The sequence below is a fragment of the Rattus norvegicus genome, chromosome 19 (assembly GCF_021556685.1).
Source record: "Rattus norvegicus strain SHRSP/BbbUtx chromosome 19, alternate assembly SHRSP_T2T, whole genome shotgun sequence".
In the NCBI taxonomy this organism is placed as follows: Eukaryota; Metazoa; Chordata; class Mammalia; order Rodentia; family Muridae; genus Rattus; species Rattus norvegicus.
The window spans coordinates 27523362-27550563 of NC_141552.1; the positions used below are offsets into that span (position 1 = coordinate 27523362).

Below are 27202 nucleotides of genomic sequence, written 5' to 3' on the forward strand. Positions count from 1 at the left end.
TCCAAAAGTAAGCCACGCCCATCTTGTGAGCTGCGCAGGCGCACCATGACACAAGATCAGGCCATTTGGCGTGGACCTATGAACTGAGACTATGTAGACTGCACTGATGGGGCGTCGTTACTGGTTTTTTAGTAGGGAGTGTCCTTGGGGGTAGGAGATTGCTGCTTGCATGCAGAAAGAAAGGTTCCTGAATAAACTGCTTTGAGAAGAACTTCGTGGTGTCTCTCCTATCTGCAGGACGGAGACGGAGACGACACCGGTGCCATACAGGTATTGTAAGCATTTTGTGACTCTACGACCACCTCAGATTAAAACCGAAGGCTCTTGTTTTAAATTAAAAAAAAAAAAGAATCAAGTATAAATTACTAATATGAAAAAATCATAATCAGAATTGAGGTAATTCCTGTGAAGACATTTAGTTTTTCATTCTTTTCTCCTTGAGGACTTCTCAAGTGTCTTTCCAAAATGTGATGGCCACACAAATGGTTCCCAGCGGGTGTGATCTCTCTGTCCATGGGCCTTCCCAAAAGCTGCAGAGCCAATGTGTTGTTTTACAACACAAAATTCCAGACATTAAGTTTACCAATGAAGTCTCAGGAATCAAATGCTGAAGTCAAGTAAAGCTCCCAACTATCCTTCCTAATTCACTGACCCCACAGAAAGAACATTCTTGTTCCCTCTGCACACTTTCTTAAAAATCCTTCAATTCAAAGACTTTCCATTGCATTAGTCATCTTCATTTCCTTTCAAGATATGCCTTGATCTCCTCTGGACCTAAGTGCACGTTTTACCTTTGCAGTGAAGGTGTGTAGTAGGTGAGTCATATGGTAATAAAGTCCATGTTTGCAGTAAACAAACAACTTTTTTTTAAATGTCTGTGCCATGGCAATGCTATACCACACACTAGTTTTTCACTAAATAATACATTCATAGAGATCACCGTGTGATCTAATATTTTGTAACATAACTTAGTAATGTTCTCTCTATTATAGAAATCAAGTTCTCTCATGTGTATTCTGGTCTTTTTCTGTCATGTCTGAGTACATCATCATGGGAATCCCAAGGAACATCAAACCTGGGCTTTTGAAACTGTTGCATGTGGCCAACTGGGAATCAAAACCACCCAGGAGACTACTGATACTTGACACACATCAATTCCCCTCCCTATTTTCATATAGTTTATGGGAAGAGGTCACCATTGCTGACCATGTCTCATTATCCAACGTGCTACTAAATAGAACAGTTGGGGTAAAGGAGGTCACCCACAAAGCACAAAACACCCATCTCAGATAAACATGTATGGTTCATTGAATCTAAACATCAATGAATTTCAGGACACAATTAAATGTCGAAACCTAAGGATAATAGATAGTGAAGAGAATTAAGATTTCTAGTTCATAGGTCCAGTAAACACCATCAACAAATCATAGCAGAAAACTTCCATAAAGTAAAGAAAGAAAAGACCATATAGGTACAACAAGCTTACAAAACATCAAATTAATTATACCAGAAAGAATTCCTCCATTCACACAATAATTAAAACACTAAATGCACAGATCAAAGAAAGAACATTAAAAGGGGTAAGGTATTGAAGAGCTAAATTTCAAAAAGTCAGTCACAAACAAAGTGCTGACATGCATGAGAGAATTTGAGATAGGGTTCACCGACCCGGCTATCAGCCCCCAAGGACACTGGCCATCTGGAGCCACCCCCTCCCCTTCCTTCACTCCCTGAGGATGAGTCATCCCCCTGCTGAGTGAGATGAGTCACCCTACACACATTGCTGAGATGCTAGATTACACGTATTCTTTGCTGATGTAACTCCGCACTAAAAGTAACTGTGCACCATTTGAATCAGCCAATCTTGTGTAACAGCGCGAAATCCCCTGGCTTTCCCTCTATAAACCCCTGCCTTTAGAGGCTTGAGGTCGGCTCTGTGAGATACGTGTCGGCCCGAGATCTTGTTAATAAAGCTATCTCTTGTTGTTACATCAAGATCGGCTATGCGTGTTTCCTGGGGCAAGCCATAAGGAGACTGGAGCAAGAGTCTCCCCAAATTTGGGGTCCTTTCAGTATAAATATCCAGTAAAAAAAATTCAGACGTATCGGAATTACACCAGACTTCTCAACAGAGACTCTAAAGGTCAGAAAATCTTGGGCAGATGTAATGCAGACCCAGGCTCCTATATCCAGCATAATCCTCAATCACCATAAATGGAGAAACTAAGATATTTCTTGTCAAAACCAAATTTAATGAACAAATTTTTTTTTCCGGAGCAGAGGACCGAGCCCAGGGCCTTGAGCTTGCCAGGCAAGCGTTCTACCACTGAGCTAAATCCCCAAACCTACAAAACCAAATATAAACAATACTTTTCTCTAAGAAAGAACAAGAGAGGATAATAGGAGGAAAACTCCAAGACAATGAGGTAAACTATACTCAAGAAAAACCAAGAAATTAATCATCTCTCAATAATTTCAAAAAAGAGAAGCACACAAACATAATTTCACCTACAACCAGAAAAAGAAGAGAATGCAGCAATCATTGGCTTTAATATCTGACCAGATCCTCTTTCCCTAATCCCCAAGCTTCTAGGGGCCAAACTGCCAGCCAAAGTGTATGCAAGGATGCTCTATGGTTCTAGGTGAGTCCTGTTGCCCCACCAAAGGCAGATCCTAGAGGTGTGAGGTGGGGATGGATATGTGTGGGTGCAGGAGCACTGTCACATAGGCAAAGCTGAGCAGAAACTGGATGTAAGGTTTGATGAGGGGAGTGTGGAAAGTAGGACAATATTTGAAATGTAAATAAATAAAATAACTAATTAATAAAAAATAGCCAAAAATAAAATAACAAGTAAAAAGGTAAATGAAAATTAAACCAAACCAACCAACCAAACAAACAAAAACTCCTGTAGTGGATTGGCCTAATGCTGCTTGTATTTTAATGCTAATTTGTAGAACTCAAGACTGGTTAACCCCAAATAACTGACCCTGCTCCCAGTTAACTGTGATTATAAAGAAGCCAACAGCCAACAGCTGCACAGCAGAGAGATGGGGGAGGGGAGCTTTGAGGGCTTTGCTAGAGAGGATCATGAGGAGGGAAGAAGGAGGAAGAAGCTGCCAGAGAATAAAGGAAGAACGTGTGTGATGGAGAGGAGAGAGGAAGAGGACAGCAGCCATGGTTAAGGGAGAGGAGAGCCTGGTCCTGAGGGGTGTCCAAGTGCAACAAAGAGCAGCCAAGATGCTACACAGTCAGTAAGAGCAGCTCTCAGGCGAGCAGAGATCAGCAGAGACCCCAGACCAACAAGCTACGCAAGCATAACTCTATCCAAACTCCCTCTCAATATCCCGTGTCCTCCATGGGCCTGGCATCAGCGTGTGTCCTGCGTCAGCACATGTGTCTGTCTCAGCTGACATCACTCTGCCCATCAGCCCGAGCCCAAGGAAACAGCGAGAAACCACACAGCCCACCACAAGGGTTTTTGCTGTGGTTCTATGAAGTCCCAACAAATGCAGCTCAACTACAGAATGCAAGGCAGACCAATGCATGTGTGTCCTTAGTGCAGAACCCTTCATCACGTGTCCTTTCACATGCGTGCTTTAGCAGAACATCCTTTTACCTGCATCTGCCTCAGTGAAACATTCCTTCACACATCTGCCTTAGCCTTTCACCTGTGTCCACTTCAGGGAACCACTCCTTCAGGTATAAAATTTCTCAAGATTAGTAAACCGCATACAGAACATTCAGAACAAAACAAGGTGTGTGGTCAGCATGTCCTTGAGCCAAGTCCCTTCTCCTCGTCAGTGACAGCAGGCGTGTTACAGCAACAATATTAAATGGCTGGCAGGCATGGAACAAAATGGCAAAGGTATTCTGGGGGATGTCAGACCGTACCAGCCAGCAGCTCAACTGAATTTTTAAGTTTTGATGTTACAAGTGAATATACTTGACCTTCAAACGCTGAGAGAGCCCATTATAATATGAACTATATAAACTAGGCCAAGACCACCTCTAGGGCAAAGGCCCTCAGCCTGGGGGTCGTGACCCACACGGGGTCTCCTATCAGATAGTTTACACTACAATAAAGATTCATTACAGTAGCAAATTTACAGTTGTGAAGTAGCGACAAAATAATTTGTAGTTGGGGTCCCCACAGCTTGAGGAACTGTTCTAAAGGGTTGAGGCCATAGGAAGGTTGAGAAACACTGCTCTAGGAAATTATGTTTTCTTTCTCTTTCATATTTTTCAGACAGAATCTCAAACTGTAGCTGAGATTGGCTTGGCTTGGAACACGTGTGTAGTTCATGCTGGCATCAGACTTATGGCAATTCTCCGGCTTCAGCCTCCTACTCAGGAGCCTACCAGGGTGAGATCACAACCACGGGTAATGGGATTGCTGTTCTTGGTTGTCAACTTGAGTGTACCTGGAATTAACTAATGCCAAATGGCTTGATGCCCTGTGAGGGGGATCTCTCTCTCTCTCTCTCTCTCTCTCTCTCTCTCTCTCTCTCTCTCTCTCTCTCTCTCTCTCTCTCTCCTTCCTTATTTCTGTTTTCCTCTTTTCAACCCCCTCCTCTTGGTCCTCCTCCTCTTCTTTTTTTTTTTTGAGACAGGGTTTCCCTGTGTAGCTCTGGCTGTCCTGGAATTCATATTGTAGACCAGGCTGGCCTTGAACTCAGAGATCCACCTGCCTCTACCTCCTGGATGCTGAGGCTAAAGGCATTAGCACCATTGGATTTTTTTTTTCTTAATTAAATTTTCTGAAGCAAGAAGACCTACTTGTAATCCAAATCTTGGAGATCAGAAGATAAATCTTTAATTCAGATCTTTTGAGATGGAAAGGCCCACCTCTAATCTGGACCACACCTTCTTTTTTCTTTTTATTTTTTTCATCTTTATTAACTTGAGTATTTCTTATTTACATTTCGATTGTTATTCCCCTTCCCGATTTCCAGGCCAACATCCCTCAACCCTTTCCCCTCCCCTTCTATTTGGGTGATCCCCTCCCCATCCTTCCCCGATAAGCGCCCTCCCCCCAACAATCATGTTCACTGGGGGTTCAGTCTTGGCAGGACCAAGGGTTTCCCTTTCCACTGGTGTTCTTACTAGGCTATTCATTGCTACGTATGCAGTTGGAGTCCACCGTCAGTCCATGTATACTCTTTGGGTAGTGGCTTAGTCCCTGGAAGCTCTGGTTGGTTGGCATTGTTGTACATATGGGGTCTCAACCTCCTTCAAGCTCTTCCAGTCCTTTCTCTGATTACATAAACGGGGGCCCAGTTCTCAGTTCAGTGGTTTAATGATGGCATTCGGCTACGTATTTGCTGTATTCTGGCTGTGTCTCTCAGGAGAGATCTACATCCAGTACCTGTCGGCTTACACTTCTTTGCTTCATCCATCTTACCTAATATCTGTATAGGTATGGGCCACATGTGGGGCAGACTCTGAATCGGTGTTCCTTCTGCCTCTGTTCTAAACTTTGCCTCCCTATTCCCTGCCAAGGGTATTCTTGTTCCCCTTTTAAAGAAGGAGTGAAGCATCTGCATTTTGGTCATCCTTCTTGATTTTCATGTGTTCTGTGCATCTAGGGTAATTCGAGCATTTGGGCTAATATCCACTTATCAATGAGTGCATACCATGTGTGTTTTTCTGTGATTGGGTTACCTCACACAGGATGATATTTTCCAGTTCCATCCATTTGCCTATGAATTTCATAAAGTCATTGTTTTTGATAGCTGATTAATATACATTGTGTAGACGTACCACATTTTCTGTATCCATTCCTCTCTTTAAGGGCATCCGGGTTCTTTCTAGCTTCTGGCTATTATAAATAAGGCTGCTATGAACATAGTGGAGCATGTGTCTTTGTTATATGTTGGGGCATCTTTTGGGTATATGCCCAAGAGAGGTATAGCTGGATCCTCAGGTAGTTCAATATCCAATTTTCTGAGGAATCTCCAGACTGATTTCCAGAATGGTTGTACCAGTCTGCAATCACACCAACAATGGAGGAGTGTTCCTCTTTCTCTACATCCTCTCCAGCATTTGCTGTCACCTGAGTTTTTGATCTTAGCCATTCTGACTGGTGTGAGGTGAAATCTAAGGGTTGTTTTGATTTGCATTTCCCTTGTGACTAAAGATGTTGAGCATTTCTTTTGGTGTTTCTCAGCCATTCGGCATTCCTCAGCTGTGAATTCTTTGTTTAGCTCTGAGCCACATTTTTTAAATAGGGTTATTTGTCTCCCTGTGGTCTAACTTCTTGAGTTCTTTGTATATTTTGGATATAAGCCCTCTATCTGTTGTAGGATTGGTAAAGATCTTTACCCAATCCGTTGGTTGTTGTTTGGACCACACCTTCTGCTGGCTCATATCAAGGACATGGAAGAAGGAAGTTTGCTTTATTAATTCGCCTACTTCTTCAGGATTCCTGCATGTACTGAAGAGCAGCTGAAATATCCAGCCTCATGGACAAAACCGTTGGGGTCCAGGAGTTGCCCCATAAACCACACAAACTCTGACCTCACTTAGAGAGGGATGGTTTTTTGAATGCCCACCCTAAGACTGATCATCAGAGACGTAGCTGAGAATTTGTCAGGCTACGACCCTGGATATTTTTCTATGTCAGTTTATAAAGCCTAAAACTGTGATCTCATAGGCAGGTGCTGGAAGGGCTGTCTGGTTGTCAGCCCTGACTCAAGCCATTTTAGACAACAAAGGTTCATACTGACTTTTTATCTGTTTAAAGATTTATTTATTTATATATAAGTACACTGTAGCTGTCTGCAGACACACCAGAAGAGGGCATCAGGTCTCATTACAGATGGTTGTGAGCCACCACGTGGTTGCTGGGATTTGAACTCAGGACCTCTGGAAGAGCAGTCAGTGCTCTTAACCATGGAGCCATCTCTGCAGCCCTCATATTGACCTTTAATTTTTTGGTCGTACATGAAGCTTATAATTATGAAATTTAAGATTAAGAAACCTCACAACATAAACAACTTCCTCCCAGTGGTTCAGGAATGGGTGGGTGGGGGAGCATCCTCGAGGAGGCTGGGGAAGGGGGTGGAATGCAGGGTTATTGTAGGGGAAACTGGAAAGGGGTTAACATTTGAAATCCAAATAAACAAAATAACCGATAAAAAAAACATACACAAGTTATGTGATCATTCCTGACCCTGCTGTGAGTTAAATTATTTTCAGACAACAATGATATGCGACATATTACAGCAAGAATATGAACTATCTAGCCGGCATGGAACAAAATGGCTACAGCTATGCTAGGGGGATTGGCTTCAACAGGGGTAACTACTGCGTTTTAGACCTTCCATTCCTTGTTGAATTAGCTGTACCACAGCCTATAAGCCATTCTAATAAATTTTTTTTCTCTATATACAGAATCATTCTAGGAGGGATGATTGGTTATGCATTGTTAAATGCAATGCTGATCACGAAACCCCATCACTTCCACAGCAATATGCAAGTGTATGTAAGTTACTGAACAATTGAACAGAAATTAAAATTTACTGCATTTATTGCGTGGGTCAGCAGGCATAGGGAACAGCTGGCTGCTTACATCTCTTGGTCTCTATAGAGTAGAGGGAGAACTGAAACCCACTGAGGAGGTCTCTTAAGCGAAGTCCAAACTCCTTGCAGTGATACTGGATTCCAGGCTTGTTGTCCTCTTTAGGCCTCACTGTGGTCTATGTACACTCTATGCATTCTCCGCATGCAGGTTCACATGGACTGAACTCAGAAAGGTGGGGTTGGCAGAAAGATGCATGGTTAAATAGCCCACCAGGTTCACATTGTATCAGCTTGATTTAATCTAAGGACAAAGAATTGGAGTTTCTCTGATGGCTTTCTTCTAAACCCTTGAAAGGATCACTGGGGTTTGACCTCAGTACTTCATACTTCTTGCTGGGTCAGCAAAACTCAAGGAAGCTTGAGATTGCCATAGGCACTGTATTATGCTGGATATACTGAGTAGATGATACTAAGATGTTCAGATGGTCATACCCATTTGCATGAGTTCTTAATGTGCACCTAAGGAAAGAGAGATCAAGGTCTTCAGAATAGGAAGATCATTTCCAGTTCTTTTCTACAATTCCAGTCTGAAAGACTGGTAGGGAGAGAATGGTAGATAATCAAGAATTCATAGATGATGCTTTAAAGGAAGTGTGGGTTTCTGTGCTGGTTTAGACAGGGTCTCAATTATCCCATGTTGCCCTCTTCCTAGCTGGCCAGGTTCACTTTGAGCTCAGATAAACCTGCTTCTACTTTCCAGTAGACAGTCTTACAAGAGTGGCCTCCAGGGACTGTGAGGACAGCATTAGCCTTTGACAGTTGAGGTGTGTAACCCACAACTACAGTTTTAGCCACTTTGTTCCATGTCTACCAGCTATTTCAGATTGTTGCTGTCTATGCCTGACAATCACGGACACAGAAAAATAACCTGATAGAGAGCAAGGACATGGTGATCACATCCTTTCCTGTTTTGTATGTTCTGGATGAGGCTTGTTAAAATTCCAATATTGCAGAAAGCTTTATATAGGACCCATCACATTAAGCATCACTGTGCACTGTTCTATCTAAAATGGCCTAATCAGAACTGACCACCAGATCACACTTCCTGCAATCCTCATATGAGAAGCATGAGCTTTTTGTTTTGACTTTTTTCTTTCTTTCTTATTTTTTGCTGTATAAGTTGAGAGGAAGATATTTGGGGCCATGGATCTGCCCCCAAAATCTGGGGTATGGATCTGATCAATCAGTGTTAGTGTGTGCACTCAATACAGTATCCATTTTTTTACTGTGACAGATGCTTTTGTGTTTGTGGGGAAGCCCATGACCCAGAGCACAAGTGCTGGGTCCTTGCTCTATCCACGTAGTGATATGTATAGCCTCGTCCTACACCTTTATCTGCACCCCCTATATCTCTTGACTATTTTATTTTTCTGATAGAAGCTCAGCTTCTGATAGAAGGCCTGTCAGCAGTGCTCCTTTGGTGACATTGGCGCAGAGATGAGACACCAACAAGCAGCATGAGGTTCCCTTCATTGGTGAGTCCAATATTGCACTTTCCACTGCCAACTGGTCTCCACACTGTTCCTAGCACCATAAAGACTTCAACTCTTTCAACTAAGGAATTTTCTGGCAATTGTCGATTGCTAAGCACATGACTTCATGAGTGTTCCCCTAACACACACCCATGTTGTAACCTACCATGCAGACTATTTCTTGATGTGAAATAAAGCACCTGTACAGAATGAGACAAGAGAACTTTTGACTGCATATTCAAGCTGGTATGAAATCTCAGGAAGTTTTAATGGCTAACATTGGTGAATGTGGACAATTTGAGTTAGGATGAGACATTTTGTGGCAAGATATGGAAGGAATCATTCATTTAGATACATAAGAATTACTAAGGTTTTTATAATCAAGCCTTGAGGAAAATTTGGCTTTGGAAGCAGGAGATGCTCAGTGGCTCTGCCCCAGGAAAGTCTCCTGGAAAGGGCACCTCTGCTTATGCTCAGTACAGGGAGAACATTAGCAGGAGGCAAAGTCTGCTCCCCATGACATCAGCTGTCCCTTCTTGGACATTCTATTGTCTCCTAGAGAGTTCTGGCATCCTCTGTGATGTCACCAGTGTTGTAGTGACAACCAGTGCCCTAGTTTCTCTCAGTCTGAGTCTGGCGGTTACAAGCTAAGACATGTTTTCCCGTCTTCGCAAGCGTTTTGGGAGGGTGAACGTCGATTGTGGAGAGACTAGAGTGAAGGAGTCTGGCCTTTCGTCTCAAAGTAATGATGGACAAAGACAGCACTTCTGGGGAATGTTGAGTAAGTTCTGGGCAGTGTATTTTGAGCTTCCTGCCAGGGGGGCTGCAGGCTTATGCTGACCTTTCTAGCAATGGGCCACAGCAACTGGAGCATCTGAAAAGGAATTGAATTTCCATGAATATCACAATTCCTGAAAGTCAGGATTTCAGAACTTTAGTTTCCCCAACCCCACAGGGAGGATGTGGTAAGGCCAATGCTATTATACTGTGAACTTCTGGCCTTCACTTTTCACTTCATTTGGTATGTTACATTGATATAAAAACACCATCAGGAGTCATGGAGGGTCCACCTTTTCTGAGTTCAGACAGGGCAGCAATGTACTTCACTATCATTGCTTCTTTAAATACAGTGGATATCTGACAGTAGGAACAGGGAGAGAATTGTGCTCCAGGCAATAACCTTATGTTCTAGACCTCCTCTGATTTCTTCTAACTGGCAGGATCATCGTTAGCTTTATATATTAGAGATGTGTGTTACAAACGTGTTTCTAAAATACCAAAAGTATTTGGAACATGTGGACCAAGATTCATCCTGTAACCTATTGGAACTTCTCGGGCATTTGGTATTTCAAATAGGGGAACTGATAAGTCTATTGACCATGTCCTCCATGCAAATGTGTTTTTATCCAAAGTTGTTGGCCTAGAGTATCAGGGTAGGACATCTGAGTGTCTCCAATCACTCAAGTCTTGTGGATGGTGTATTTATCATCTGAGTTCGAACCCACAGGGGTGAGGGTCCTGAAACCAAGCTGTACCCTGTTCAGCTGATGATAATCCTGGAGAAGCCATCTCCGTGGTCCATGTAAGCACCTGATGTCCGGAATAGGGAACACCTGGCTGCTTACATCTCTTAGTCTCTATAGAGTAGTGGGAGAACTGAGATCCACTGAGGACGCCTCTTAAGCATAGACCAATCGCCTAGCAGTGACACTGAGTTCCAGGCTTGTTCTCCTGTTTAGGCCTAACTGTGGTCTATGTACACTCTATGCATTCTCCCCATGCAGGTTCCCTTGTGTTCTTCTACCTACAGACGCTGGGAGAGAAACATCATCCCCTGGAACTGCCCTAAGCGAGAAGCAGGCCAAGAAGGAAAAGGAGAGGCTGATTAAAGAGCTGCAGCTCATTACCGAGGAGAGAAATGACCTGAGAGATCGCCTGAGGTTTCTGACAGAGAGATCCATGAAGAACAGGTATGAATTGCTCCAAATGCTCTTGTTTCATTCCTGGGTCTGCAAGGTCACCTTCATCTTATCCTATTAAGGTTTTGGGTTCTAGAAAGCTGTGCCTCCCTAACCACCCTGTGCTAAACCTCACCTCCCATATAGAGGAGATTCAGAACCTTGACCCTTCCTGAGGAGCGAGATGGAAAATGGACTCATCTGCTTCCATTTATTGAAAAGCAGATCTTGTGGTCTGAATGAAGAATTCGGGGATAAAGTCAGGGAGAGTGAGTGTCTAGTGTGCATTTGCAAAGCCCTTGACAGCTGGTGGCTTTGCAAGATTGTAATTGCAGTGAGTTTATGGTGAGTCTCTGTACTTGCTAGGCAGGGGACTGAGTGCTGGAAGATCCAGGCAGCAGCCTGGGGTAATATAGGACCCACCCTGAGTTCATATATTCCTAAATGCCGATGTTCATTGTATTCTATCATTTCGGGCCAGGCCACACTTCAGGCCAAATCCATATTATGAAGACCTGGAGAGAATGGAGGAGGCGGTCATGTCAATTCTGCACAACTTAGAGATGGAGAACACTGAGTTCCATGAGAACAACCATAAGCTGAAGAAGGAGATTACCTTCTCTAGGTAAGTCCTGGTCAGAAAGGATATCACTTCTGGAATGGCCATTTCTGACTTTCTTTGTTCTGGATTGCATGGTCTTCAGCTCTGGTTCTATCTCTTGTGCTGTTTACACATCAGTGTGCCAGGGTCATTAGGACTCAGTTTTCAGTTCCATAAAAGACTGTTACTCATCCCAGGATTGTCTAGGCATCTTCAGAAGGCTCTAGATAGAACAGCACTGATTGAAGTCAGGACAAGGTTATTAGGCTGACCTGGACCTACGGTGTCATACCAGGTTTTACAAAACTCAGTGTGTGGACCACATGGTAAGCATGACCTTCTCTTGGTTCTACTGACCTCCTTTGAGGGTGTTGGCCCACTACTAATTGATGTTGCCCCCATGCATTGGGCTTTCATGGATAGTTGTAGATCCATGTTCTTTTTGAGAGATGTGGACACTAATTGGTGCTCGGGCCAATTAAATAATTTATTCTTCCCGGAATTTACTCTTTGTGGTTTGTGCAGCAGCCTTATATGTATCGAAATGAATTCTATTAAGTCTTCATGGGTATCTGGGTCCTGGTGGAGTTAGTGGCACTCGGGAGTGGGAATGGGAGAAAGGGGCAGCATGATCTTACTATGCAGACTGTATTTCCAGAAACCTGCTCAGCCAGCTCCTGATGGACAACACATGTAGGAAGAAGTTGTTCCCACTGAAGCAGGAGAGCAAGGAGGTACATCTTGACTGTGCACTGAACCAGAAATATTTGGTTGACTTCAACAAGAAAGATAAAGACCAACAACGTCCAGACCCAGCATCATCTGGTAGGGTTGAGCAGCTGTGTTAGCTTAAAAATATCTGATAAAGTTTGCCAATTTGATACATCTTTGCTCTCTCCTACCACCTTTCTAATTTACACTCACAACCACCCAACCACCTCATGTAATGGAATTGTTCATTGCGCTGCCTATGCACAAGTATTCTGGGAAGCCAACCACTTTTCAGAAACTGAATTATTTTGCAAGTATATTTTTTTGAAGCTGCAGTATAGAAATGGTGACAGATTAATAACATACCTCATTATTGCATATCCACGTGATAGATTGGATGCTCTGTAGAGTTTTGAACAAGTTCTTGGTTCTTTGACAAATGACACTCTGTGGTCATGTGACTTCTTGTGTAGGAAGCACCTTTGCGGGATAAGAACAAAGTGCAAATGTCAAATTAGAACTTGTCATTGGTTTTAACCTTGGTGACATATGGACATCTACTTTCTTCCTGCAACCCAATGAGGTTCCTTCCATTGCCCTGTTCTTGGTTTGCACTGGTATAAGTCTGGGTCCCATATTGGCAGCCCACATTACTTTGAGGCTCTCTGGAGATTTTGCCCTTCCCAAAGAGTTAGCAACAATGATATCAGTTAAAAGGTCCATGTTGACTGTCCAATAGAACTGAGATGGTAGAAGGCAGCCTTCCGACAGCTGCCTTGCATTTCACCACCAAATCAGTGTCTGAAAAACTGCCTTCCTCTCCCAGGTCTCAGAAAGTGCAAGAGAGCTGGAATTGGACACACAGCAGTAAGAGAGCTTCCTGAAGAATAAGTTGCTTTCTCAGGAGTCCCTGATGACAAACATCCTGAATGGTAACAAATTTTTTTGGATGAGTATTCTTCCTCAGAGTTAATTTGTCATTGCTTAGAGACCCTAAATTTATATAACACTAAGCCAGCCTGACTGACTGAGGTCTTACTTTCTTCTCAGAAAACAGCACTTGAGAGACAACTTGGGGGACCTCCTTTCATTATGTGTGCAAGAGGAGAAACAGCAATACATCTGTGCTTCTAAATGTTCGTTAAGAATGTGCCGTTTAGAAATATTTTTGTTATGATTTTAATTGAAATTTTCTTTTTGTTGTTTCATATTTATATGTTCTTGTTACTGTTTTTATCTTTTCAAATATTTTTAAATATTTTAATTTATTTGTTTTAATCCTGTTTTGTTGTAAAAATGAATTCCTTATGAATAAAAATTGAATTCTATCTCTTGACTCTTAAGACCATCATTCTTACTCAAGGGTTCTGTCCCCTCCTGTGGACTTAGAACTGACAGCTACAGATGGATCTCTGCATGTTCCATGGATCCTGGGCTAATAAGTGAATTCAAAGTCACCAAGGGGTACCCAGTGTGACAGTGTCTTTTGTGTGGATAATGTGGCTGTTTCTCGGACACACACTTTATGAAGTAATCACTGACACACTTTACCCAATTGTTAGGGTCCATGTGGTTCTTCTGAGAGAGCAGCAGATGCTCTATCCTGTGAGTCATCACCACAGCTCCTGCAGGTGCTTTTGTCCTTCCACATCATGTACTGTATTAGGTGGACAGGATCACCTCCAATCAAATAGAGAGATCTCAGGAGATGTGTATTCACAGGAAATTTACTGAGCTGTGCATGCTCAATGTGTTAGCTTGCCAGCCATCCCTACAGGGCTCTGGTGTTCCCACTCCTCATTGTGGGTCAGGATCATCCTCCAGCACCACTTAGTGTCCATATTAGAGCAGATCTTTCACCTATTATCAATGATGACCATATGTATTTTGCACATCTGACAAAATACAGAATAGAAATTAGCTTCCTGTTGGCCAGATTGGCATAATGAGTTTTTTGATAGTTAGCATGAAAATTATTTTAATCTAAGCAGTTTAGGGAAGAACCTCAAGAGCATCCATAGTGAATGCAGCCTGCAGCTGTGAACACAGGTTTCTGTTGGAGAGCAGGCCTGTGCAAGCCCAGAACCTAGGTGGGACAGTTCAAGCTACCCTTTTTCCATGGCCAATCTGGGATCATATTGAGAATGTATTTTTTCCAGGTGACTGATTTCCAATTTATGGAATTGAACTAAATTACTGAGAGTGGAGGTGACTCAGAGAGTTAAAGTACAAAAGGACCAATCCAGAATGTCCACAAATGCTGGCTGTCACACCAGGGCTTTTAAAAGCTCAGCAGCTAGAGAAGCAATGTAGTATTTGGTTATTCTCATGCTTAGGTCTTCTTCTCATTATAAGCTGACCATGACACAAAAAGAGTCATCTGTGTCACAATAGAAGCTAGTTGTAACTAGATTCACCCCCACACTATCACATCACTACCGTATTTGAGGTTCTCAGTTACTATCTAAGACCCTGGAGGAGGCCTGGGTCTTGCTACACAAACTCATAATTTATGTCTTCATGACACTGTGTGCCTTGTTCTGTTGATGCTACCATTGGCATACAATACCTTGGATACTTTGTGCTGACATCTGTGACATGAGACAATAGTTCATGCCATGCCTAACCTGCATAAACTGTCCTTAGAGTACGGTGTAGTCAGAGGGGCCTTTTTTTTCTCTCTGAATTTTCAAAATATTTCCAGTCTTCAGACAAGTCTTCAGCCATTGTCCAGTGCCTGTCTTGAGATGTCCACATTGTCTCCTGGGAGTATTCATCCAGCCTGCTCTGTAATTTTGTAGAAGATTAATAGGGTTCCAGCCCTAGGATTTAATTCAGTGTGATTGTACTTTCCAAACATGGTCAAAGCCCTACATTCCACCATAGCCTGTGTGCTTTAGAGAAAGAAAATAACGAACCACATTGCACTTGAAATTTCTCCTCCAACAAAAGGAGAGCCTGCATAGGGCCTTTAAGTAACTCTAAGTCCCAGCTTCTGCATAACTCCCTCCATCGACTCCATTATTGGTGTATTTTCATTACTGCTCACTTTATTTTTGGTGTGCAAAGAATGTGTACCATGTCAGTAAAGTGTGTGTGTGTATGTGTGTGTGTGTGTGTGTGTGTGTGTGTGAGAGAGAGAGAGAGAGAGAGAGAGAGAGAGAGAGAGTTTGTGTTTGTTTGTGTTTCTGTGCAGGTGTTTGTGTATGTTCATCCATGAACTCACTATCAATTTTCATAAAATGACTTAGAAGACTGTAATGAAAACTGTGGAGGTGCACGCAGACGTGTGTTACTAGTGTCCCACGGCACCTGGCAGGTAACACTGAAATGGTGGTCTACTATAATACAGCCTAAAAACAGGCTGTGGATGGTTTACACAGAGATTGTGACGTCATCACCACGAGAGAGCAGCAAAAGCTTCATTTATCACATGCTGCTGTTACCAAGATGAGGCAAAGCCTTATCCTACAGAGAGTCTGGTATGATTTGATGGCAGGAAATAAACTTAGTACTAAAATCTATTACAAACGAAGAGGATAATACAAAGAGTCATAGGAAGCAAGAGCTGTTTTTTGAGGAGATCCATAAGAGAAACAACCCCTTTCTGAAACGAAGTACACACCACAGTGTCAATACCTAAATTATCAAATCAGAAATGAAAAGGGGGATGAAGCAATAGACATGTGAGTGAATTCAACAATCATTAGGGCTTCTTCAGAGTCCTTTACTACAGAAAAGTGAAAAATCTATTTGATATTGGTAATTTTTCTACACAGATAACAAATACCAAGTTAAATCCAAATGTGGGATTTAACTCATAAGATTATTCTCATAAGAAAATAGATAGTATTTAAACGATGCCACTACAAAAATTAAAAAATATATATGAGGGCCACTAGGCTTTAATGCAGCCTTTCTACCAGAAGTTTAATGACGACCTAATAACAATAGTGCTTCAATTATTCCTCTGATTTGAAAGAGAAGGAACATTGTCAAACCCCTTCTCTGAGTTTCTCTTTTTACCTAGAATTCCTGAGTCTGTTGCTTCTTCCATTGTCACCCCATCAATAGAGCTGCAGGGCGAGTCTGTCCCGCCCCAGAGGGTATCTGCCAGCTGACAGGGCTGGGTTTTGCTCTGCTTGCCCCTGCTCCTGCCCCTGCCTCACACCCGCACTCCACAATGCCTCCTACCCATCCCCCCTCCCAGTCCCACCACCGCCCTCGACTCAGACCCGTCCCAACCCCCGCCCCCAGCCTGCCCTTGCCCCTACCCTGCCCCCGCCCCGACCCCCCCACACCGTCCTCTCCTTCGCCCCCCCCCCCCCCCCCCCCCCGGCCTCAGCCCTAGCCATCGCTGCTTGCGTTGCTACCATTCCGTCTTCAACTCCCCTGTCGACCCCACCGCCACTGCTGCTACCTTCTCCCATTTCTTCAGCCCAAGACTTTTGAGATCCCGGCTTGCAGCGCTCTGCACTAGGAGGCTAACGGAGGTGAGGAGAGCCTAAGGGACAGACCCCAGGCCTGGCCCCAGAGACTTGTGTCTCCCCCCTCTCCCGAAGTGCTTTCCCGCAGTTCTCCATTCTGGGTTCAGTTTGTGGGGACCCCAGCAGGTGCCAGGCTTTGCTGATCCTCAGGTGTGAGTCTGGGACAGTGGTGGGACTTATGGTTGAGGGAAGTCTTTCAGGCAAATGCAGGCTTTTCTCAAACTCTTGGACCATCTGGTGCCCTCCCTGGGGTCACAGGACCTGTGGAAGTGGGGAAGCCACTTTTCCCTGTCCTGTGTGACTTTCCCTGCAGAGTGAGCTCTCCTGCAGGAGGTACTCTCACATGCTTCTTTAAAAGCACCTGTTCCTCAGATCCAGATCAGCTGTGAAAACAGGCTTCTTCATGTCAGTGTGCCAGCTCCCCCTCCCAGCTCAGAGCTGCCACACCTAAGGAGCCTCCAGCCCCAGTACTGGTTGGGTCTCATGGAGGAGTTAGAGCAAAGTGCCCCTTCTGAGAAGTGACTCAGAACAGGAGGTTCCTACAACCCAATGAGGTCTTCCAGTTGCCCCGTTCTTGGTTTGCACTGGTATAATTCTGAGTCCCAGATTGGCAGCCCACATTGCTGTGAGGGTTGCTGGAGATTTTGCCCTGCCCACAGAACAGAAGGTTCAGAAGAAAGGCCAGTTTGGCATAATGAATTCTTTTGATAGACGGCAACAAAATTATCTTAATCTAAGCAGTTTAGGGAGGAACCTCAAGAGCATCCATAGTGAATGCAGCCTGCAGCTGTGAACACAGGTTTCTTTTGGACAGCAGGCCTGTGCAAGCCCAGGACCTAGGTGGGACAGTTCAAGCTGCCCTTTTTCCATGGCCAATCTGTGTTTGTATTGAGAAAGTATTTTTTTTTCCAGTTGACTGATTTCCAACTTATGGAATGGAACTGACTTACTCAGAGTGGGGTTGACTTAGAGAGTTAAAGTACAGAAGGAATAATCCAGATGTCCACAAAAGCTTGCTGTCACACCAGGGCTTTTAAAAGCTCAGCAGCTAGAGAAGCAATGTAGTATTTGGTTATTCTCATGCTTAGGTCTAGTCATTCATTATAAGCTGACCATGACACAAAAAGAGTCATCTGTGTCACAATAGAAACTAGTTGTAACTAGACTTATACCACATTATCACATTATTACTATATTTGAGGTTCTCAGGTATGATCTTAGAAACTAGAAGAGGCCTGGTTCTTGCTACATATAGTCATATTCTATATCTTCACAACACTGTGTGATTTGTTCTGTTAATGCTACCATTGGCATACAATACCTAGAATATTTTGTGCTGACATCTGTGACATGAGACAATAGTTCATGTCATCCCTTATCTGAATAAGCTGTCCTTAGAGTACAGTGTAGTGGGAGGGGCCTTCTTTTCCTGTGAGATAGCAAAACATTTCCAGTCTTCATACAAGTCTGTCAGCCATTGTCCAGTGCCTGTCTTGAGATGTCCACATTGTCAGCTGAGAGTCTTCATCCAGCCTGCCCTGTAATTCTGTAGAACATTAATAGGGTTCCAGCCCTAGGAATTAATTCAGTGTGACTGTACTTGCCAAATATGCTCAAAACCTAGTTTCCACCCTAGCTCTGTGTGCTATACAGAAAGAAAATAAAGAACCCCATTGCACTTGAAGTTTAGCCTCCAACAGAAGGAGAGCCTGCACAGGGCCTTTAAGTAACTCTAAGCCCCAGCTTCCCCACAACCCCGTCCATCGATTTCTTTATTGGTGTGTTTTCATTAATACTCACTTTCTTCTTTGTGTGGAAAGAATGTGCACCATGTCAGTAAAGTGTGTGTGTGCGTTTGTGTTTGTGCATGTTCATCCATGAACTCACTATAAATTTTCATAAAATCACTCAGAAGTCCCTAGTGAAAACTGTCGAGGTGCAGGCAGACTCATGTTACTACTGTCTCATGGCACCTTGCAGGGAGCACTGAAATCGTGGGCTACTTTAATACAGTCTAAAACGAGGCTGTGCATGGTTTTCAGTGAAATTGTGACGTCATCCCCACTACAGAGAGCAGCAAAAGCTTCATGTATCACATGCTGCTGTTACCAAGGTGAGGCAAAGCCTCATCCCATAGAGAGTCTGGTAGGATTTGATGGCAGGAAATAAACTCAGAACTAAAATCAATCACTTACAAACAAAGAGAATGATACAAAGAGCCAAGCAAAGCAAGAGCTGGCTTTTTTTTTTTTTTTTTTTGAGAAGATCCACAAGACAGACAAACCACAGAGCCTATATCTAAAGTACCAAATCAGAAATGAAAAGGGGGATATAACAAAGGACACTGAGTGAATTCAACAATCATTAGGGCTTACTTCAGAGGCCTTTACTACAGAAAAGTGAAAAATCTATTTGATACTGGTGATTTTTCTAACAGATAACAAATACCAAGTTAAATACAGATCTGGGAAGGTAATGAATAATTCCCATAAGAAAATAGATACAGTCATTAAAGGCTGCCACTCCAAAAATTAAAAATAATAATAATCAGGGCCACATGGCTTTAATGCATCCTTTCTACCAGACTTTTAATGAAGACCCAATAACAATAGTGCTTCAATTATTCCACTGAATTGAAAGAGAAGGAACATTGCCAAACTCCTTCCCTGAGTTTCTCCTTTTACCTAGAATTCCTGAGTCTGTTGCTTCTTCCATTGTCACCCCATCAATAGAACCATTTAAAATGGGATGTAATCGATGTCTGGAGCCTCATTCTTTCCCTTGACCTCCATGCGGTGTCCAGAAGGCATGCCTGTTCTCATGGACATGGATTCATCTCTTTTTGCTGCAGCAAGAAGAAAGCCAGCAGAGGAGGCAGGAGCTTACAAAGAATCAGTAGGATTTCTAGAAAAGAAGCATCCAGATCTCCATTCTCAGAAAACCCCTGGCTTGCTCTCATGTGACTGGGTCCTCAGACACCAGCAGCCTTAGATGAGACCAAGGAAAGCTGTGCAGAGTCCTGGGTCCCCAGGTTCTTGACCTCCTGAGTGACAGCTGTAGACAAGTCCTCCAGGGAATCCTTACAGCTGGTGACATCTGGACAAGGTGAACCAGATGCCAAAATGAGACATGGGAGAGAAATCCTAGGCTGTTTGGAAGGAATCAGTCTCTGCTTTTGCTTCTGTCTCTGTGTGCCCTGCTGCTATGATGTTCATGGGGAGCTCTCATGCCAGTGGGTCTCCTCCTAATGTGTTTGTTGTTGCAGATGTCCTGGATGTTCTGGACCCCATCAGAACTCAGCCCGTGCACAGTCACGGAGGTCAGCACCTTCCTGTCCATCAGGTCATGAGACCTGAGACAGTTGAGGTAACGGCAGTTGGCCTGGGTGAAGTGCTCACAGACTTGGACTCTCTTGCATGGCTGTGGCTTCAAGCAGATCTGTTTGTGGCTGTCTCCTTTGTAGTAACTTTTGCAGGAGAAAAGCATTCCCCTGTACCAGGAAGAAGGCCGGCTCCTCTTGGTTAAGCCCAGAAAGCTCATGATTCTTCAGGACCTGGAAGCTCTGTTCCTAAAAACTTGGTGTGGATATTTGCAGAGGTTTCTCTGGGATTTTGCATAATGACTCTGTCCTAGAAGTTTGAGCTTGCAGAGGCTTGGGCAATCTGTAGCATGGTCCCTGGATGCACTTGAGATTGAAGCCACAAGGCTTCAGTAGTAGCCGCCACCTACAGCGTGATCCCTGCCTGATCTCCAGTCTCCAATAGGAATAAGCAGTCTTGCCCAGCAGCTCATAGAGCTCTGCCTCTGGAGCCTGATCCTACTCTGCAGTTCCTTTAAGGTCATGCAGCCCCTGTGGGTCCACAGGATCTTGGTGATGAAACAGTCTGCCCCAGGATCCCCCATGGTGCACTATGGCTGCAGCTGCTCAGGCTTGTGAGCTGGACTCTGCTTCGTGGAGAAAGGAAACTGGAAAAGGGGATAACACATAAAATGGAAATGAAGAAAATAACCAGTAAAAATTAAAAGAATTAAAGTCATCATCTCAGGAGAATGAGTGGGAAGCCAGGTCCTTAAGCAGGCAGGTTCTCCACAACAATGCATGCTGGGTTCAAGACTGGACATGAGGTGCCCTGAGCTTGGGACTGCCAGGCTCCTACTGGGAAGAGAGCTTTCTTCTTCATTTCCGTAAGTCTCTCTAGTTTTCTTTTAAGGCTTTCATCTCATCATTGACTTTCCCAATGACCTTTTATGACAAGCCATTATGGTTAACAAGAATTAAGTAAGGGCTCATTGAGCTGTTGGTAGTTGGAGGTCTGGGGGAAGCCCTGGACAGAGAGATCTTGCCTGCCAGGGGTGGGATGTGCATGGTGGGAGGGACTAGTGGAGTGTCATTGGCCTCAGTATGCACAGGCTTGGGGTTGGTGCCTGGCTGCCTGGTGCGCCTCTGTGGCTACTTGGCCTGGGTCCCACCTCAGATGCCCATGGTGGTTGCTGGCCAGTTGTGCTTGCTCTCCCTGTCCTCGGGGCTTCTGGCGGGGCTGACCACAGCCTTGAACATGGACAACCGTGGACAAAGTGGGCCGGAAATCGGAGGATCATGGGAGCATCTTCAACTTCCCCCTCCCCAAGCACTGGCAGTTGCAGCTGGAGGACAAGCCACTGTGAGTTTCCCCACATCCAGGCAGGTGTTCTGCACCACCAGGAGAGCAAGGGCAAGCACTGCTGCCACCAGTCCCACATGGGCAAGGCCTATTTGCTGACTGGCAGGGCTTCACTTTGCTCTGCCTGGCTCTGCTTTGCCTTGCTCTGCCTGTGGGCTCTCACTTCTTTGCCCAAAGACTGTTGAGATCCCGGCTTGCCTCACCTTTCAATAGGCACCTCTGTGAAGTGAGGAGAACCAAAGGGACAGAAGGCTGACCTGGCCCTGGAGACTTGTGTCTCCCCCTCCACCAAAGTGCTTTCCTCAGTTCTCCACTCTGGTTTTAGTTTGCAGGGATCCCAGCAGGTGGCAGGCTTTGCTGAGCCTCCCCTGTGAGAAGGGGACAGTGGTGGGATTATGGTTGTGGGAAGTCTTTCAGGGAGATGCAGGCTTTCTCAAACTCTCCAACCATCCATCCAGTGCCCTCCCTGGTTCCCATTCCCTGTGTTTGTTGCGAAGTCACTTTTCGCTGTCCTGTGTGACTTTCCCTGCAGACTGGGCTCTCCTGCAGGAGAAGCTCTCACATGCTTCTTTAAAAGCCCCTGTTCCTCAGATCTAGATCAGCTGTGAAAACAGGCTTCTCCATGCCAGGGTGAGAGCTACCCCTCCCAGCTCAGAGCTGCAACACCATAGGATCCTCAGGCCCCAGTGCTGGGTGGGTCCCATGGAAGAGTTAGAGGAAAGCTTCCCTTCTGAGAAGTGACTTAACACAGAAGGTTCACAAGTGACAGTCAACCCCCAAGTATTTCTTCCAGGAGAAAGCACTCAGCTCTCCCCTTTAAACAGTTTAGGCTCCCACATGGCCCAGTTTTGTGATTGGGGAAGATTTTCTGGAGCTTAGTTGGCCAGTCAGAGTGGGGCTACATTTTTTTTTTTCTTTATTAACTTGAGTATTTCTTATTTACATTTTGATTGTATTCTCTTTCCCGGTTTCCGGGCCAACATCCTCCTAACCCCCCCTCTTCTATATGGCTGTTCCCCTCCCCATCCTCCCTCCATTACCACCCTCCCCCCAACAATCACGTTCACTGGGGGTTCAGTCTTGGCAGGACCAAGGGCTTCCCCTTCCACTGGTGCTCTTACTAGGATATTCATTGCTACCTATGAGGTCAGAGTCGAGGGTCAGTCCATGTATAGTCTTTGGGTAGTGGCTTAGTCCCTGGAAGCTCTGGTTGGTTGGAATTGTTGTTCATATGCGGTCTTAACCCCCTTGTGCTCTTTCAGTCCTTTCTAAGATTCCTTCAACGGGGGTACCGTTCTCAGTTCAGTGGTTTAATGATGGCATTCGCCTCTGTATTTGCTGTATTCTGGCTGTGTCTCTCAGGAGAGATCTACATCCAGTTCCTGTCAGCCTGCACTTCTTTGCTTCATCCATCTTATCTAATTGGGTGGCTGTATATGTATGGGCCACATGTGGGGCAGGCTCTGAATGGGTGTTCCTTCTGCCTCTGTTTTAATCTTTGCCTCTCTATTCCCTGCCAAGGGTATTCTTGTTCCTCTTTTAAAGAAGGGGTGAAGCATTTGCTTTTTGGTCATCCTTCTTGATTTTCATGTGTTCTGTGCATCTAGGGTAATTCAAGCATTTGGGCTAATAGCCACTTATCAATGAATGCATACCATGTGTGTTTTTCTGTGATTGGGTTACCTCACTCTGGATGATATTTTCCAGTTCTATGCATTTGCCTATGAATTTCATAAACTCATTGTTTTTGATAGCTGAGTAATATTCCATTGTGTAGATGTACCACATTTTCTGTATCCATTCCTCTGTTGGGTTTTTTCCACCTTCTGGCTATTATAAATAAGGCTGCTATGAACATAGTGGAGCACGTGTCTTTTTTATATGTTGGGGCATCTTTTGGGTATATGCCCAAGAGAGGTATAGCTCAGTCCTCAGGTAGTTCAATGTCCAATTTTCTGAGAAACCTCCAACTGATTTCCAGAATGGTTGTACCAGTCTGCAATCCCACCAACAAAAGAGGAGTGTTCCTCTTTCTCTACATCCTCGCCAGCATTTGCTGTCACCTGAGTTTTTGATCTTAGCCATTCTCACTGGTGTGAGGTGAAATCTCAGGGTTGTTTTGATTTGCATTTCCCTTGTGACTAAAGATGTTGAGCATTTCTTTCGGTGTTTCTCAGCCATTCGGGTGGGATCATCCCAGGCAGGGAGAGGATCTGACTCTGCAGGCCTGGCCACCCTCTGCATTCTCCGAAAAATAATTTTTAGTCAGTTGTAAATCTGAAGTGAAACTTGTTTTTTGTCAACTCAAACGGTTGACATTTCAAGTCTCACACACCGTGTGAGAGACACACATTTATCCACAGGGGATTTGAACTTACTTCTATAGAAATGACTGTGGGCCAACAGAGGGAAAGAATTCTTGCCTTTAGCATTCTGTCTGTATCAGACACTACATGGACTGGCTTCCTGGACAGACATGTCCAAGCAGACAGACATTGTAATGAGGGAAAACTTAGGCAAGAAATGACCTGGGGACAGTGATTTCAGATTGTGCCTTTAGCCAGGAATCTCTGTTGTCATTAAGGCAAGCAGTCTTGGGCCTGCCAAAACTTGCCAGTATTTCAGGGCTCTTACAACTGCTCCAGGCACTTCTGAGGTGAAAGCCTTTCATTAAAAAAAAAAAAGTTTATAGAGCAATATTTCTCAACCTGTGGGTGGCAACTGCTTCACAGAGATTGCATATCAGATACCTTGTACATTATGACTCATAAGAGTAGCAATATTATTTATGAAGTAGCAATGAAATAATTTTATGGAGGGGATCATCACAGTATGAAGAGCTGTATTAAAGGGTTGCAGCAGTAGGACTGTTGAGAACCACTGCCATAGAAGCTGACACATGGGAGCTGACTCCTCAGCTGAGTAGAGAACCACGACAAGGGATACTGTGTCCCAGACAAGGGATACTGTGTCCCACCCTAGAACCCAGAGGCAGAATCTATCCCAGGAGTCTGTGGGCTCACCTTGTCTTAAATTCTCCCAGGGTCAAGAATAGCATTGATCATCACAGCAGAATCAGCTTGCACAGCCCACATCAGGCCCATGGCTTCCCTTTACAGAGAAGGATGTGGGTCTGAGTGACAGCCAGTGAGACTGAGGGGACCCTGATACTCATTTGCTTTGAGCTGTGGTTTCTTCACCTGTAAAATGGGGGTGTTTCTGCTGAATTGGGTTGTAGTGGAGATTAACAGAACATACAACCTGCTCAGTGTCTGCCTGGCATGGACCCTGCTGGTTAAATGGAAGCTGTCGATGGTGACGAGATTAAAAGCAGAATTTCTAGCCAGATAGTGTTAGTTGTGGGGCGCCATACAAGTGTTCTAAGCATTTTCTGATTCTAAGACCGCCTCACCTTACAACCTAAGGCTCTTGCTTTAAATATTAAAAAAAGAATAAATATAAAATACCAATATGAAAAAATCATAATCAGAAATGAGCTAATTCCTGTGAAGTCATTTAGCTTTACATTTTCTGCTTCTATTTCCAAGGCATCTAGAGTAGCACTATCCGAGATCCTAAAGCCTTCTATTATGGTGCTACCCATTCATTCCTCTCTCCTTGAGGACTTCTCAGGTGACTTACCAGAATCAGATGGCTTTTAAGATTGTTCCCATCAGGTGCGATCTCTTTGTCCATGGGCCTTGCCCAAAGCTGCAGGGCCAACCTGTTGTTTTACAATCCAAAATTCCAGACATTAAGTTTACCAATGAAGTTTCAGGAGTCAGATGCTGAAGTCAAGTAAAGCTCCCAACTGTCTTTCCTGATTCACTGACCTCCCAGAAGAAGAGCAGTCCTGTTCCCTCTGAACACTTTCTTAAAAATCCTTTAACTCAAAAACTTTCCATTGGTTTAGTTATCTAGATTTCCTTTCACGTTGTGTCTTGATCTGCTGGACCTAAGTGCACTTTTTACCTTTGCCATAAATGTGTGTGGTAGGTGAGCCATACCGTAATTAAGTCCATGTTTACATGAATAAACAACTCTTGCTTTAAATGTCTGTGCCATGGCCCTGCTATACCACACACTAGTTTTTCAGTAAATAATACATTCTTGGAGATCACAGTGTGATCAAATATTTTGTAACATGACTTAGTAACGTTCCCTCGATTTTATAAATCAATTTCTTTGACGAGGATTCTGGGTGTTGTCTGTCAGGTCTGAGTGCATCATCTTGGGAATCCCAAGGAACATCAAACTTGGGCTTTTGAAACTGTTGCATATGGCCAACCCGGAGCAAAAACCACCCAGGAATCTACTGATACTTGACACACATTAATTCACCTGCCTTTTTCATATAGTTTATGGCAAGAGGTCACCATTCTTGACCTTGTTTCATTATAAAACGTGGTACTAGATGTAAGAGTTGGGGTCAAGGAGATCACCCCACAAATCACAAAATACCCATCTCAGATAACCATGTATGGTTTATTGAATACAAAACATCCATGAATTTCAGGACAGAATTAAAAGTCCAAACCTAAGGATAATAGAATAGAAGAGAATTTAGATTTCCAGTTTACAGGTCCAGTAAGCATATTCAGTAAATCATAGCAGAAAACATCCATAAGGTAAAGAAAGAAAAGACCATGAGGGTACAACAAGCCTACAATATGCCAATTTAATCATACCAGAAACAATTCCTCCATTAACATAATAATTAAAACACTGAATGCACAGATCAAAGAAAGATCATTAGAAGGGGTAAGGTATAAATAACCAGTAACAAATAAGTTCAGACCTATCTGAATTACACCAGACTTCTCAACAGAGACTCCAAAAGCCAGAAAATCTTGGGCAGATGTAATGCGGACCAAGGATCCTATACCCAGCATAATTCTCAATCACCATAAATGGAGAAACCAAAATATTTCATGACAAAACCAAATTTAAACAATATTTTTCTCTAAGAAAGCACAACAGAGGATTGTAGTAGGGAAACTCCAAGACAATGAGCTAAACTATACCCAAGAAAAACCAAGAAATAAATCATCTCTCAATAATTTCAAAAAATGAAGCACACAATCACCATTTCACCCATAACCAGAAAAAGAAGAGAAAGCAGCAACTATTGGTCTTTAATATCTAACCAGACCCTCTGTCACCAATCCCCCAGCTCCTAGGGAATAAACTGCCAGCCAAAGTATATACAGGGTCTATGGTTCTAGGTAACTGTGTAGAAGGGGACTGATTTAAGTGGCACCTATGTGGTGGGAGGCCATTGACTACGCTGAGGCCTGTTGCCCACCAAAAGTAGATGCTGGAGTTGTGAGGTGGGAATGGATATATGTAGGTGGGGGAACACTGTCATATAGGCAAAGCTGAGCAGAAATAGGATGTAAGATATGATGAGGGGAGTGTGGAAAGCAGGACAACAGTTGAAATGTAAATAAATAAAATAACCAATTAATAAAAAAATAGCCAAAAATAAAATAAAAAGTGAAAAGGTAAAAGAAAACTTACACCAAAACAAAACAAAAGAAATCCTTGTAGTGGATTGGCCTAATTCTGCTTGTATTTTAATGCTAATATGTAGAACTCAAGACTGGTTAACCTCCAAAAACTGACCCTGCTCCCAGTTAACTGTGATTATAAAGAAGCCAACAGCCAACAGCTGCACAGCAGAGAGATGTGGGGGGTGGGGGGAGCTTTGAGGGCTTTGCTAGAGAGGAT

At 43.8% G+C, this 27202-nt stretch overlaps 2 protein-coding genes across 10 annotated transcripts in view; one reads left to right on the forward strand and one right to left on the reverse strand.

The window, feature by feature from the left end:
- Positions 1 to 27202, reverse strand: part of LOC147999310 (uncharacterized) — a 166513-nt gene that overhangs the window by 134024 nt on the left and 5287 nt on the right. Inside the window, exons 2-5 of one of the 4 annotated variants that reach the window (XR_015643940.1) lie at positions 25115 to 25196; positions 12691 to 12804; positions 11629 to 11836; positions 9304 to 9928 (exon numbers count right to left, since the gene is read on the reverse strand). The gene's annotated coding sequence lies outside the window, so the exon portion shown is untranslated. Of the gene's footprint in view, positions 1 to 9303; positions 9929 to 11628; positions 11852 to 12690; positions 12805 to 14951; positions 15112 to 16676; positions 16924 to 25114; positions 25197 to 27202 lie in introns of those variants that run through there. The other 3 variants (XM_087596587.1, XR_015643938.1, XR_015643939.1) reach the window with 3 other exon arrangements.
- Positions 154 to 13652, forward strand: LOC134483604 (disks large homolog 5-like). Of its 6 annotated transcripts, none has more exons than XM_087596564.1 (8): positions 154 to 270; positions 4248 to 4364; positions 8960 to 9057; positions 10839 to 11024; positions 11494 to 11637; positions 12272 to 12438; positions 13151 to 13256; positions 13375 to 13652. In XM_087596564.1, the coding sequence occupies exons 4-7, from the start codon at positions 11014 to 11016 to the stop codon at positions 13213 to 13215; spliced, it is 387 nt and encodes a 128-aa protein (XP_087452690.1). In that variant the 5' UTR covers positions 154 to 270; positions 4248 to 4364; positions 8960 to 9057; positions 10839 to 11013; the 3' UTR covers positions 13216 to 13256; positions 13375 to 13652. The 6 variants fall into 6 exon arrangements, with proteins under 6 accessions (XP_087452690.1, XP_087452689.1, XP_087452692.1 ...); XM_087596563.1 differs by having other exon boundaries at positions 10865 to 11024; XM_087596566.1 differs by having other exon boundaries at positions 8963 to 9057.